The 15,234-nt window shown below is 44.6% G+C and overlaps 1 protein-coding gene across 1 annotated transcript in view; it reads right to left on the reverse strand.

Annotated features, from left to right (window-relative positions):
• Window positions 1-13,305: 13,305 nt before the first annotated feature.
• CCDC15 (coiled-coil domain containing 15) overlaps window positions 13,306-15,234 on the reverse strand; it is a 58,864-nt gene continuing 56,935 nt past the window's right edge. The window contains exon 18 of the mRNA XM_056114820.1: window positions 13,306-14,066. Within this exon, the coding sequence (XP_055970795.1) occupies window positions 13,903-14,066 (164 nt within the window). The 3' untranslated portion in view covers window positions 13,306-13,902. The remainder of the gene's footprint in view (window positions 14,067-15,234) is intronic.

The following is a 15,234-nucleotide window of genomic DNA, read 5'->3' on the forward strand; positions in this document are numbered from 1 at the left end:
GACAGTGGTGTAAAGAGGAGATGGACACCCCCCCACCCTTGCCCCAGCCAAGTGCTGCCACTCACCACTCGCCACTCTCGCTCTCGGCCCTGCAGGCCTCTCTTGCCTGCAGCTGGGAAGATGCTGTTAGCACAACAGTGTTAAGCAAGAACAGGGCAAACAGGTCGGGCAAAGGGAAACTGGGAGCTGGGTTTAGAAATCAGATGCCGAGGACTTGAAGAACCATGATATTTCTTAGTCGAAGGTTGGATGGCCATTAAAAGTTTTACTAGTAAGATTGACAAAGTAACCAGCCAGTGGCCAAAATCCTTCCTCATGCCCCTGGATGTCACAGCCAGAGATCCAAAGCCTAAACAAAAAGACTCTGAGATCTCGCCTCTGTGGACCCACGACGGAATTTCTCTACAAAACTCCTTAGAAGTAGCTTCAGCTCCCTGGCACCCAGTACAGGCTGACATGCCTTGGAAGAGCAGGGGGTGGGGAATGATGCTCCCTTCCTTACATAAGACTGGGGACAGGGAAGTGGATAATTCTGGGGAGGCCGGGCAGAGGTTTGCCCATCTGTGGGATAGATGGGCTCAAGAACCCCACGGAAGGCTTCCAGCTCATGTCCCTAAATCTAAATACAGTGTCTCATGCCCAGAAACTTGGGGAGTTGCTGCCGACTTTCGGGGACACTGCAAGGAGAGGTCCATCATCCTTTGTGCTGGCCCCCTGGCACCTGGTAAGGCCCGCACAGCGTCCGTGCCCTAGAGACATCGCAGATGTGGGCAGGCAGGCATAGAAATAATAATCCTAAACAAAAAACTAACCAATATAGCCGATCTAATTTACAACGCTGCAAACTAGAAGCAACCACGGGAGCGATCAGCTCTGCCTTCATTTAAACTATTATTTCAACACTCCTTTATCGCTACATCAGTATTTCCCCCCCTTACTTTCTTAAAGAGCAGGTGAGAACGTGTTTACCTCCTGAGTCTTTAACATATGTTCATTTTAATATCAACCGGTGCTTATTTTAATACATATGAGTCATTATTTTGCTTTTATCTGAAAGTTATCTTTTAACATATAGAAACGATTCTGTAGGTAGAGCAGGAAAGAAAGATCTGTGCTCCAGAGTTACAAGTCCTGTGCTTGCTTGGCAGGGGTGAGGGCGCCGGGAGGGAGCCATCAGGTGGCTTTCAGAGGAGGTGGGCGTGGCGCCGAGCCCTGGGCTTAACAGACTGGAAGGCCAACCGAGGCAAAGGTTCATGCTAAGCAACTCTCCCAGCAGGGGACCCAGATGTGACCAGTTGGTACCCCAGAGTCCGAAGGGGTGGTGTGCCCCAAGCCTGTGAGAGGATGAAGCCCATTTTGGAAGGGTGCAATGAGCTTTCCATGGACCGTCCTGCCCAGCACGGCTCCTGGCAAGTGTGCGAGAATGAAGCAGCAGTGACCGAGATGACTACGCAGAGCATTAGGCACCGAGCACCTAACAGGAAACACGCATGCGTGGCTGGGCAGACACTGAGTGTGCAGTGGTCACGGCTGGTCTGTGAGGGTGTTCCTAGGGGACGGGTCTTTGAGCCCGCGCCGTGGCACCCGAGTGTGCAGATGCCAGCAGAGGCCACAGCAGCATGCAGGACCCCCACCGTACCGTGGCTCCTGGCCCCGTGTCTGGCTCTGTGCCCACGCTGCTCTGGCTCAAGCTTTCCATCATCCCTCGCCCCACCCCAGTTGGTGAAGCCCCTACCCAGGGTGGGCTGTGTCCGGAACCCCCATCCACTATCTTTGACGGTAAAGAACAAGGACTTACTGTTCGTGGAAACAGACTGCATGCAGGGCCCTGACCCCTGAAAGGCAGTTTTATGTGCGGGCTATAAAGCCCTAATGAGTGGCAGGAAGAGGTGTGTTGCTCGGAAGTCCTTGGGGCAAACACAGGCCCACCTTGGCAACAGGGTAAATTGGTTCCCTGCTCGGGAAACCCTGACTCAGTTTGAGTGTGTGACAAGGTGGGCCACTCAGAGTTTTTTTTTTTTATGGTTTGTTTTTTAGAAGGACAACACCCCAGAGATTCTCTGTCCATGTGGTGCCAGGGATCAAACTTGGGAGTCTTGAAACTAGGCATGAGCTCCACTGCTTGGCCTGTCTCCCAGCCCCAAGGGTAGCTGTAGTTCTGAGTCAGGAAAGATTGAAACAGAGGCATCGTCTCACCCTCTGGCTGAGCACTGAAGGTATTCCAATTCACAGGCTCCATGACATGCCCCTCTAGCTGACAATGTGCCATTCTTCCCTTGATGCTCCATCCTAAAAGAGTTTGGCTTGAGTGTCAAGGAAGCCTGGTGTAGGATGGAGCAGTGAATACAATCAGATGCAAATCAAATGTCTATGTCATCATAACATAGGAATAACAATTTTTTTCTCTCTTAGGCATGGGAAAAGTCAACTGGCATGTCTCAGGGCCTGTGTCCCCTTACTGACTCCACTATGTGAAACATCAGGATTGGGGTGTCAGTGTCAGAGAAAGGCCTCCAACCATCCCCAATGCTAGGCACAGTAAATGCATGGTCTCAGGAAATGCACTGTCTCAGTAAGTTCATAGTCTCGCTGAAGTCCCACAACTCTCAGAGATCAGTTTATTCTGCAAATGCTTAAGTAACCTCCTAGAGGCTCACACAGCGTATATATGGTAGAATCAGAATTTAAGATATTCCCATGATCTTAACTGCAGGTCAAACTACCCTTCAGCAGGGCCTCTGAAGACAGAGCAAGAAAGAGCCTTGACATTAAATAGTGATTTTTTGATCTCTAGACTCAATTCTGAGAGAAGACAGAAAGGACTTCGGGGCGGGGGAGCGAGCTCATGTGACAGAGCACAGGTGAGCACCACTGATTGTGGCCCAGTGTTCCCCACTGACTATGACTCTTGCACATTAAAAAACAAAACAAAACAAAACAAAACAATCCAAACAAAACTCAAAAACCCAAAATCACTTTTTCTCATCTCTGAACCATGTAACTGAAATTTATTCCCATGGACCCCATGTTACTCTATTATCATTTTGTTCTTTTGTATTTCTCCCCCATTGTTGCCCCTGTTCTTTCACTGTTGAGCCACTCACCTTTCCGAGACCCTAGAGGTCACAGATCTTCTTTATAAAATTGGTAACGAGGTGCCTCTCTCAGGTGGGAACGAGGTTAGAGCACGTCTAAGGGAGCTGCTGAGGGGAAAATCTCACATCTAGTTAATTGGTCTTTCTTGGGCCCAGGGAGATCTAGAGCATGTCATGTGTGCCCCTGACCTGGGTTCCATTCCCAGCACCATATGGTCCCCTGAGAAGTGCTGGGTGTAGCCCTGGATGACTCCAGACACTGCCATGTGGCCCCAAGTATTACAGAGCCAAGAGTCAGTCATCTAGCCCAATTGGCGGAGAATCCCCAGGAATGGCCTCAAATTCCTCAAATTCCCCTAAGCAGCACCCCCCCAATCCATATTTCTTTCAAAAAGACAAGTGAGAGCAGGAGAACCTAAGGCAAGAACTGTATAAAGTCAGTGGTGACTTCCCAAGTGACTGCGTCTTGAGGCCTGAGAGGATGATGAGTTATGGGGCATGACGCCAAATTTACTCAATCATTGAGAAAAATACTGACCATGCACTTCTACATCAATAAAGGTTCAGGGGTCAGGGCAAAGGCATAGGAGTTAGGGTATATGCTTTCCATGCAACTGATGGACATTCAAACCCTGGAACCACACAGTCCACTGAGCATCGCCACATGTAGCCCTGGAAGGTCCTGAGTGCCCTGGGTGTGGTCCTGGTTGTCCCCAGCACTTAGCACAGCTCGAGGCCCGATTGAATAAGTGTTACCAGGAGTGGCCTCTAGACCACTTTCCTCCCAAAGAAGAGTTTTTTTTTCTTTTTGGGTCACACGCAGCTGATGCTCAGGGGTTACTCCTGGCTCTGCACTCAGGAATCACCACTGGCGGTGCTTGGGGGACCATATGGGATGCTGGGAATCAAACCTAGGTCAGTCGCATGCACCAAAGAAAAGGTTTTTTTTTTTTTTTTTTTTTCTTTTTGAGTCACACCTGGCAATGCACAGGGGTTACTCCTGGCTCTGCGCTCAGGAATCACCCCTGGCGGTGCTCAGGGAACCATGTGAGATCCTGGGAATCGAACCCGGGTCAGCTGCATGCAAGGCAAATGCCCTACCTGCTGTGCTATTGCCCCACCAAAAAAGAGTTTTAAAGAGCCACTTCAACTCATTCCAAGTCTAAAGACCCTCATATCCGGGAGAAGATTGCTTTAACCCTCCTCTACAACATAATCTCCCAAATCCTTTTTCTTCTCCCGGATAAACATAGAAAAATGCCTGGAACAGGATCCAAAGCTAATTAAGGTCACAAAGTCAGAGAAAAACTGAAGGAAGCATTTTTGCTTTCCCGAACAGAATCTACACAATGGAATGTAGAAGGAATGCCTGTGACAGCTTTACCTTAAGTTCAATGGTCAGAAGGGATAAGAGTGGTCATTATTAGTCTCTGCACTCAGTGCGGATCAATAAACTTGTTGACAATCTCACTTCTGCCCATCATAAAAGGCCTCGAGAGGTTAGGGCGAGGTCCGGTCAATTAAGCAGTATATTGGATCGATGAAAGGAGAGGACACGGGATTCTAACAGATCAAAGCGCGTTGGACTGTCACAGGAAACGTGCCACGGGGAGGTTTTTCACTGATGGTCTCGCAGCAGAATGGGCACATACACATCCCCTGCCATTCCCACTGCTGGAGCTGCCTCTACCCTGTCCACACTCTCTCAGCACAGTGCCCTTCTGGGAAGAGCAGAGCTGAGTCTTCCCTACCGGCACGGTTTGTGCTGGACAGCTGCCCGCACGCTCCCACATCCTCCGGTCCTGCCCTCTTGTTCTTCTGTGAACTATGGAACTTGCAACTCCTCTGACAGTAATCTGGTGTGAGCCAGGGAGATGGAACTTGATCCCAACGGATCTCCGAAGTGAGACCAGCCTCGCCCAGAGTTTCCAGGAGCAGCAGATGGCACAGAGGGCTTGAGAGGGGGCTCAGAAGGATCAAATCTAGAATGTCTCAGAGCATGAACGAATTCACAGAATGTTAGGGCTATAGGAAAGACATGAAGATCCTGTAGTAACCCTCTCATTTTTCTAAACTAAAAAACTAAAGCCCAGAGAAGTTAAGCCATTGATTTCCAAATCGCAGTCGCAAAAAAAAAAGGAAATAAAAAACAAAGTAATTTCTAAAGAACTTTTGCATACATATCAAAGACAGTCGGTAAAACACTCCATCATATAAAAATGCAGAATTTTAATTTATTATTTTTTTGGAGCGTTCTTTTATTTGGTCACTCAGAAACTGAGTTCTGCACTCAGAAATTACTTCTTCTAAACATCCAACCCCATCCAAAAATGGGGCAATGAAATGAACAGAAACTTTCTCAAAGAAGAAATCCGAATGGCAAAAAAGCACATGAGAAAATGCTCTACATCATTAATCATCAGGGAGATGCAGATCAAAACCACAATGAGATACCATCTCACACCTCAGAGACTGGCCCACATTCAAAAGAACAAAAGCAACCGATGCTGGCGTGGATGTGGCGAGAAAGGGACACTCCTTCACTGTTGGTGGGAATGTCGACTGGTTCAGCCCTTCTGGAAAACAGTATGGACGATTCTCAAAAAATTAGAAATTGAGCTCCCATTTGACCCAGCAATACCACTCCTGGGAATATATCCCAGAGAGGCAAAAATGTATAGTCGAAGTGACATCTGCACTTGTTTGTTCATTGCAGCACTCTTTACAATAGCCAGAAACTGGAAGAAACCTGAGTGCCCAAGAACAGATGACTGGTTAAAGAAACTTTGGTACATGTACACAATGGAGTACTATGTAGCTGTTAGAAAAGATGAAGTCATGAAATTTACATACAAGTGGTACAACATGGAAAGTATCATGCTAAGCGAAATGAGTCAGAAAGAGAGGGATAGACATAGAAAGATTGCATTCATCTGGGGGATATAAAGTAACAAAGTATGAGATTAATACCCAAGAATAGCTGAGATCAGCACCAGGAGGATTACTCCATAACTTAGAGGCCAGCCGGGTATCCTAGAGGAAAGGGCAGTTCAGATAGAGAAGGGAGCACCAAATAAAGGCTGTTTGGAGGATCCTCCCAGGAGGGGAGATGCATGTCGAAAGTAGACTATGGACTGAACATGTTTGCCACTCAATGCCTCTTTTGCAGACCACAACACCCAAAAGGAGAGAGAGAACACAGGGGATTGCCCTGCCACAGAGACAGGGGGGATGGGGGGATGGGGGTGGGAGGGATATTATCCATGGTGGTGGAAAATGGGCACTGGTGGAGGGATGGGTATCTGATCATTGTATAATTGAAACCAAAGCACAAAAAATTGTAAATCTACAACTTTAAAAAAAATAAAATAAAATAAAGGGAAAAAAAAAGAAATTACTTCTTCTGGTACATACAGGACCATACAGGATGCGATGCCGGGGATTGAACCCAGGTCGGCTGCAGGCAAGGCAAACACCCTACCTGCTGTACTATCGCTCTGGCCCCCAAACTCAGACTTTTTAGAAGACAAACCTAATTGAACAAATTGAACAAATATTGACTGAGAATCTATTATGTACCAGGTACAGTATTAAGGACTTAGGAGAGAGGACTGGACAAAAACAGTCAAAATCCCCTGTCCTCATGAGGTGCATGCTGGGGAGAGAGAGAACAAATGTTGTGTTGCCCAGCTCTGAGCACCGAGAAGACAGGAGCAGGAGAGGTGACAGACCTGGGTCAGAGGGGTCAGGCAGGATTGCCGAGAAAGGCTTCTGCTGAGAGAGATTTGAAAACCAAGTGGAGAAGTGAGCCAGATGCCCTGGGAGAAGCATCCCCAGGCAGAGAACAGCAAAGAAAGGACCATGAAAAAATGTCCTGAGAGGCACAAGCCAGCTCAAGGTCAATGAGCCAAAGAGAGAGAAAGGGGATAAAGAATTTATGACACTGTAAGGAATTCATCTTTCCCAAATAAAATGAAATAGCCAAATAGTCCTTGAATAGCTAAGACTTTGAACAGAGGAGTGCTATGGTCTTACACTTGGGAAGAATCACTCTTTGTCAAGCACAATGGAGAAGAAAATAGAGAAACAAGAAAATCAACGAGGAGGCGATGAGCCATAAGTCAGGAGAGACATGGAGGGGACTCAGACGGGGGTTGGGGTGGGGTGGGATTGGAAACATGCTGCACTTCTAATTTCCAAAGCAGACCAACCCGGAATGAATGTGCATCACAATAAAGAGATGGGGTGTGTGTTTGAGGGGGTGGGGGGGGAGAAGTTTGCTCTATTGAATCAAATACACAAAATGCAGGCAAAGATTACACAGGCAACAGTTAAGATAATCATGAGAGATGGTGGTTTGCCAAGAATCTGACAGTAGGAAGTAATAGGAACTGCAGATACAGTGAGAAGTTAGCTGATATATTTGCTGATAAGGGAGAAGGTGAAGAATTAAAGAGAGAGAAAAAGATAAGTCAATGATTTATCTGAGGTTCTTGACCTCAATCACTCAACACATGGAACTGCTATTAACTGGTGTGGGAGATCGTGGAGAGGCAAATGAGGAAAACTAATGAGGAAGAAACAGCAGGAAGGCAGTCAAGGATGCGAGAGTGTGGAGATTCAGGAAGAGATATAAATTGGGGAGTTACCAACACCTAGGTAATATTTAAAGCTAGGAGACCAAAAGAGGTCAAAAGTACAGGTGTAGGTAGAAAACAAGCCCAGGGGCGGAGACACTGTAATACTGGAGCCCAGCGATGAGCAGAGGCCAGGAGGGAGCGCAGGGAACATGCTTCCTTGCTCAGCAAGTGCAATCCCTGGCACTGCCTGCACCCACGCATTGCTGGGGACAGCTCAGTGGCCGCAGCCCCACGGGACCCAAGCATATCCCACCCTCAGATTCTTGAATTATGCATCTTGACTCAGCTGATGAGTATCACTGAGGATGGTCCCTGGGCCCCTGAGCACTGCTTAGACCCCCATCCCCCTCAAAAAAGGGGGAAAAATGAACAAAAGATTAGGGCTGGAGAGATAGTACAGCAGATAGGGCCTTTGCTTTGCATGTGGCTGACCCATGTTTAACTGCCAGCACCCCGAAGGACCCCCAGGAGTGATCCCTGAGTGCAGAGCCAGGAGTAAGCCTGGGGCACTACTGAGTGTGACCCAAAAGTCAAAAAGAAAAAAAAGTAAGATTAGGGGCTGGAGAGATAGCACAGCGGGTAGGGCGTTTGCCTTGCACGCGGCCAACCCAGGTTCGATTCCCAGCATCCCATATGGTCCCCTGAGCACCGCCAGGAGTAACTCCTGAGTGCAGAGCCAGGAGTAACCTCTGTGCATCACCAGGTGTGACCCAAAAAGGAAAAAAAAAGAAGTAAGATTAGAGATGGGGTAAAAGAGCAAAGGAAAACAAGAAGCAATGTCCTGTTGAAGCTGGGACAACAATTTAGCTTTGGTGTTGTAGAAGTCAGATGATAAGCATCCAAAAATGAGGGGCTCTGTTGGACTCTGTTGGTGACGACAGGGCCTGAGTGATACTCACTTTAGCCATGCTGACAGCACTGTTACCTCTGAAGAGCACTTGGCTGGCAAAAAAACAAACAATAAACAAACAAAAAACAAAGTCTCATGAGAACGCATTCCCTGAGTGCGGGAGCACAGACAACTCTGGGGTTTCGCTTTTCACACAAGGTGGCATATGGGGGCTGTGTGGGGTAAAGAAAGGTCACTTCCTTCCCTTCTATTTCCCCTAGCTGGTCAGTTTTCAAGATGAAAGAAATGACAGGTTTATGACAGGTTTATGTACTGGCAGGACTACTCTCACAGTCCGGGGAAATTTATGCTGCAGAAGAAAGGGTGAAGAAATGCTGCAGTGATGTCCCAAGTGGGCAGGAGGGTATGAGATGGCGCCTCAAGCCAGATTAGCCACCAAACAGGAGAAACAACCAAGTGCTGCTGATGTGGGTGAAAAACAATCCGCAGGTTGCCAAGGTGGGGAATTCCCTCTCATGCTGTTTCCTCCCAGATACGAGAAGCATCGCCAAGGTTGGGTGAGGAACACCTCTAGGAAGTTTGTGGAGAGGCCATGAACAGGGGTCAGGAGGCAGTCAAAGGCGGGAGGGCATAGAGTTCCTGTATGCTTGACGCCCTGCGTTCCACCTCGGAACCATAAGCTACACCCAGTGCTGCTGCTGGGCCCTCTGGTCTGCAGGCCTGGATTGACCATCAGGCCTGCCCTGCTGGACCTCATGAGGATCCTGTGGACACTTAGAGTCATTGAGCAGCAACCCTCTCCGCTCCCGCCAAATGAGACTAGTTGAGGAAAGTACTCTTCTTCTGAGAGAGGCCGCTCCCACTGTGCGTGGAGCTTACTCCCAGGCCTCCTCCAGGCAAAGCATGTGCTCCAGCCCGTGGAGCTGCTGTCCCGCCCAGACTGCTCTTCTCTTTCCCAGTTAGAAACGCCTGCCATCTGCCCTACTTGAAGCAGCCAGCCCAGATTCAACCCGATCCCCACCCCGAGAAGTAGAAAATCTTCATGTAGGCCTAATTCTTATCTTTAGGGCTCTTCTTCCAAATAGTTCCAATGTAGAGAATTGGCAGAATTTGGTGTCAACCTTGTCTCCACGAACTTTTAAATCCAGGAGAGCTTTTACATCCCCAGTTTCCTCCCAAAGCACATTCGCCCAAGCCAAAGCGCATTCACCACATTCCCAGGAGGAGGGGTCCAAAGACTCAGGGTGGCCAGGAGAAACGGTCCAAAATAAACCAATACACATCATCCACTCAATACTAAACTACGTAAAAACATACTCATTTTTGTATGTCTAGATTCACAGACTGAAGCTAGAGGAAGCAAATGGTAAGTTCCCTTACATAGAATCCTTACACAGGATTCTATGTAAGATCAAATCATATCATCATTCTACTGGATCTTGAAGTCAGACAAGCTACTCTATTTTAGATAACCAAACCAGGGGGGGGAAATAAGAGGGTGGGGGGTGAAACTTGTATAAGAACAAAGAGATGTAAAAATGAATAACAAAAATGAATAAAATCCTAGGAATGAAAGGTTGCTTTAACATCTGAAAATCCACTATGTTGATTTTTAGAGAAAATAAAAGACCAAAACCACAATAATCTTAAGTAGATATAGTTAAAGAATTTGACAAAATTCGACATTTTTCAATGACAAAAACATGGAACAAACTAGAAGAGAAGGGAATTTACAGAAACGAATAAAGGCATCCAAGAAAAACACACAGTTGACAACATATCATCAGGGTAAGGGACAAATACTTCCCTGGTAAGATCAGGAACGAGATAAGGATGTTCACTTCATCTATGTTCTTCTGGGTGCTCTACCCAGGGTAGTCAGGCAAGAAACAAATAAAAGGCATCTAGATTGGAAAGGAAGAAGTAAAACAATCTACTTATAAATAACAAAATATTTTACATTTAAAATTCCTAGGATTTCTTTTTTTTTTTTTAGATTTAAAATAATAAGTTCAGGACTGGAGCAATTTACAGCAGGTAGGGCACTTGCCTTGCACAACAGTGAATCCAGGTTCAATCCCCAGCACCACATATGGTCTCCTGAGCCTACCAAAAAGTGATCCCTGAGCACAGAGCCAGGAGTAAGCCATGAGCAACGCCAGGTGTGGACCAAGCACCCACTCCCAAAGAAATGAGTTAAGCAATATACAAAATCAATACTATTTCTACACATGTGTGATGAACGATCTGAAAATAAAGTTAGAAACAATTCTACTTAAAATAGCCTAAGTGGGCTGGAAAGATAGTACAGGGTTTAAAGGCGCTTGCCTGGTACGTGACAGCCTCCAAGTCAAACCCCAGTATTGCATCCAGTCTCCCAAGATACATGTCTAGTCATCAAATGCATATTGTAGTCACAATAAAATAGCACTTTGTGACCAGTAAGATGGAAATAATCAAAAAGATAGATAAATCCAAGTATTAATAAGGACATGAAGAATCATGAACTCTCACACATCACTGATGGGAAAGTAAAATGATGTTGGGGAACAACCTACAGTTCCTCTGAAAGTTCAACAGAAAGCTGCATAATAGTCTAGCAAATTCACTCCTCAGGAATGAAAACATGTCCACAAAAAAACCTGTAAACAGAACTTAGTCCCATATTTTGTTCCTCCCTGGCTGGGGATTTTCTTTCTTTCCCTTTTACTTTCCAATAATCCTTTCTATGTCATAAAGAAAAGGAAAACTTGTACATTACTGTTCAGAGAAATATTAGCCTTAATGGTCAAGAAGCAGAAACAGCCCAAATGTTCATCAACTGACGAATGAATAAATAAAAAGATCTGCATGCACTACAGTGGAATGTTATTTGGCAGTAGAAAGTAACAATGTACTGATACATGTTCTAATATGGATAAATCTTTAAAACATTGTGCTAAATAAACACCTCATCACAAGAGCCATATGTTAGATGATTCCAACTTTATAAAAAGTCCAGGACAATTAAATATATTTAGAGGCTGAAAGAAAGTAGGTGATTTCCCAGGACTATGTTGGGATTGGGGGCAAGGGGTTGGAATAAAAATGAAGGTTTTTTTTTAAAGTTATAAATGTAAAAAAAGACACTGAAACCATCTTAAAATTCAAAGTTCAGTTGTGCTAAATATGTTGTTATAAAGCAGAGCTCTAGGGGCTGGAGTGATAGCACAATGGGTAGGGAGTTCGTCTTGCACACGGCTGACCTGGGTTCAATTCCTGGTATCCCATATGGTACCCCAAGCACTGCCAGGAGTAATTCCTGAGTGCAGAGCCAGGAGCGAACCCTGTGCAATGCTGGGTGTGACCCATAAAGCAAAAAACAAAACAAACAAACAGAAAAACCCAGAGCTCTAGAAATTTTAACTGGTGAAACTAAACTGTATCCATTAAAGAATCTCACTCTTTCTCCCAACTTTCTGGACCTACTATTAGTAAGCACCACTGTACTTTCTGTCTGCATAAATTCAACCTAAGACTCTCAAATGAATGGAATCATAGACCATTTGTCTTTTTGTGACACAATTTATTTTCTTTCTTCCTTTTTTTAAAAATTTTGTCACACCTGGGTCACACCTGGCAGTGCTCAGGGCTTACTTCTGGCTCTGTGTTCAGAGATCACGCCTGGTGTGGTCAGGGGGATGGTATGGGATTCCAGGGACAGAAACTGGATCTGCTTCTTGCAAGGCGCGTAACCTACCCTCTGTACTAGTGCTCTGGCTCTACCTTAAGGCTGAACAATATTCCATATTGTATATATAACATTTTATTTACCCCTTCACTGCTGATGAGACAAGATACTCATACAAATATGCATGTACAAATACCTTTTGATATCCTGCTTTCCATCCCTTTAGAAACAGATCCAGAAGTAGGATGGCTGGACCATGGGACATCTTCTTTCAGTGATGGATGTGTGTTCCAAATGTGGCAGTAGCGATGGTTGTACAGCTCTAGTTTACAGTAAAAACCATTGAACTGTACATTTCAAATGGGCGAAGTGCAATGAAATATGAATCTTGTATCAACAAAGCTATTAAAAAGCACATCATTTAAAGACTAAATTACATATAGTTACTATACTTTGAATTAGATAAATAATCTGATTAAATAACCAGTCAATCTCAGCACACAGGTAATTTTCTTAACTTTTTTTTTTTTAAGAGGGGCTTCTATGACACATCCAGTGTTGCATGTGGGATACTCCTAGCTCAGTGGTCAGATTCCTCCTGGAAATGCTCAGGGAACCATGTGGTGCTGGGACTCTGACCTGGGGATCACCTATTGGAAGCATGAACTCCAGTCCTGGAACTCCACTCCCCATCTCCACTGACTTGTCTCACTCCCCATCCCCACTGACTTGTCTTCAATAAGCTGGCAAAAGTTTAAAAGTTTTCTTAGACAAACTCAGTGCTTCCTTAACACTGAAAGGCAGAGAAAGTAGGGAGGAAACTTATGTGGTTTTAATTCATACTACAATTTTTCATATTTTGTGTCAGAAAATAAATATTTTGTGTCAGACAATAAAAAATAACAAATTCATACTAGTTATAATAAATATATTTCATTTATTCATTCAGATTTTTTAAAAAATAAGGAAATAAAATGTAAGTTGACTGACTTTAAGATTCAATTTTTGAAATGCCATACAATTATTTCACACAGAAAATGTTCAAAAACAGTTTTTTTAATATAATAAATATATATAAAGTAAAATGTTCTATGTCCAATATTGCTGCATGAGAAAAGTGGCCATAATTTTTTAAAGAAAAAATGTGAAGAAAAAGTTCATCAGATTCTCCTCATCACTAATCATTATACACAAGGCAAAAAGCTGACCACAATCCAGATGGTCACCAACTAAAATTTCATTATTATCTTTTCAACTTCATAGATATTTTTCATCTTGTCCAGATGCAAAGGTCTCATTCTAGAAAAACCGTGAATGGGATCATCTGAAGATTTCTTATGATCTCTTCCAATCTGAGCAGAGTGAAGAGGAAACTCTCTGGACTGAGAGGCGGGCACGCTTCGGGCACAGCACGAGCAGAGCATGTGCTTCGAGTACAGCACGCTTCTGAGCTCTCTCCCCAGATACTCCCATGATGCTCACAGCCGAGAAAAGTTCAGAGAGAAGCTCTCACTCCTGGCCCCGAGGTGGAGCCTGAAACAACAGTGACCACAGGCTTGGAGAGACCGCCATTACATGGGTCAGTCCTTTCCAAGTCTACATTTATACACTTCAAGGCTTCTTCGACATAATCTCTCAGGGTTGATTTTAAGTGAAGTTTGAAATATTAACACTTGATTTCAGGTTCTCATTACAAATTTTCAAAGTCTGTTTGTATGCAAAAACATAATTATGGATGGCCTTGCGAAGACCTGAGTGTCCTTCAGGGATATCACAGGAATTGATGACAGAATGCAGTGCGCGGGTATATGCTGCAAATAAAGGTTTGCACAGTGATGAGCCAAGCTGGATTCCAAACAACTCTCCCAATCTCTTGCCTATTAGCACTCCTTCCTACTGTAGCCATCTATTGAATACATATTTACTGAGCACTTAGCCATCTGCTAAGCACTCTTTGAGAACAGAAAAGAAAATGAAAGAATGAACACAAAAATAATTAAACTGCAGTGTAATACTTCCAAGCCAGAGGCACATACGAAATGTCCTCAGAGAATAAAGTCTGGAATGAATATAAAACTATTTAGGATGAGATTATAAAAAGGATGTCAAAAAATGGAAATATTCAAGATGATCTTGAAGGAATGATAGGAAAGCAGATATTTTAGGCTGAGAATTAAGTGTATGTGGTACAAAAGACAAGAAAGTGTGACATGCAGTGGCCAGACGGAGAGCTCAAAGGCTGGAGAATGGCTCTGGTTCCCCATGCACTGTCACAACTGACCTCCAAACACAGACCCAGAAGAGACCCATGAATACTTCTGGGTGTGGGGTGTAAAACCAACCAACAAAAAGTGACAAGTTCTGGGAACAGCAAGTTCGCGAAGCAGGACATAAGCAGGGCCAGAGAAAGCACAGTAAAATATGCTATGCCACTGGCTTTCTAAAGGCGGCCCTAGGGAATTCAGAACAGGAGAGCAGGACCAAATTTGCTGATCTGATTGGGTTTTTTTCTTTTTTCATCATTTTAATTCAAAGAACTGACAAGAAATTTATTACACACAGATGAGACTCAAAAATACAAATGCTGGCAGTATTTTTAGTGTGACCATGAAGCTTATTCAATGTCTATACTTGGTAAATCAATATACTGCTTTTGTGTGTGTGTGGTGATGAGATTGAATCCAAGGCCTTATACATATGAGGCAAATACTTTCCCACTGAGCTACATCCCCAGGCCAAGAAATAAACATACTTAAACATGGACAAGAAATAGAAAAATTAGTCTCAGTAGGAAAGATGGTCAGCTAGTTGGCCATCTCAAGCTGGGATTCCTGAAGATGATGATATTCTTGGCTTTATTTTCCTCAGCTTCTCGTGGCAGAACTAAAGTCTGTCTGATGATAGTAAGTCTGTGTGTTAGAGGACATTCGAGTACTTGCTAACAGGAACACAAGTGAGCAGAGGCCCAACTTGCATGAT

This window comes from Sorex fumeus, unplaced genomic scaffold (genome assembly GCF_029834395.1).
Source record: "Sorex fumeus unplaced genomic scaffold, SorFum_2.1 ptg000028l, whole genome shotgun sequence".
NCBI classification, from domain to species: domain Eukaryota; kingdom Metazoa; phylum Chordata; class Mammalia; order Eulipotyphla; family Soricidae; genus Sorex; species Sorex fumeus.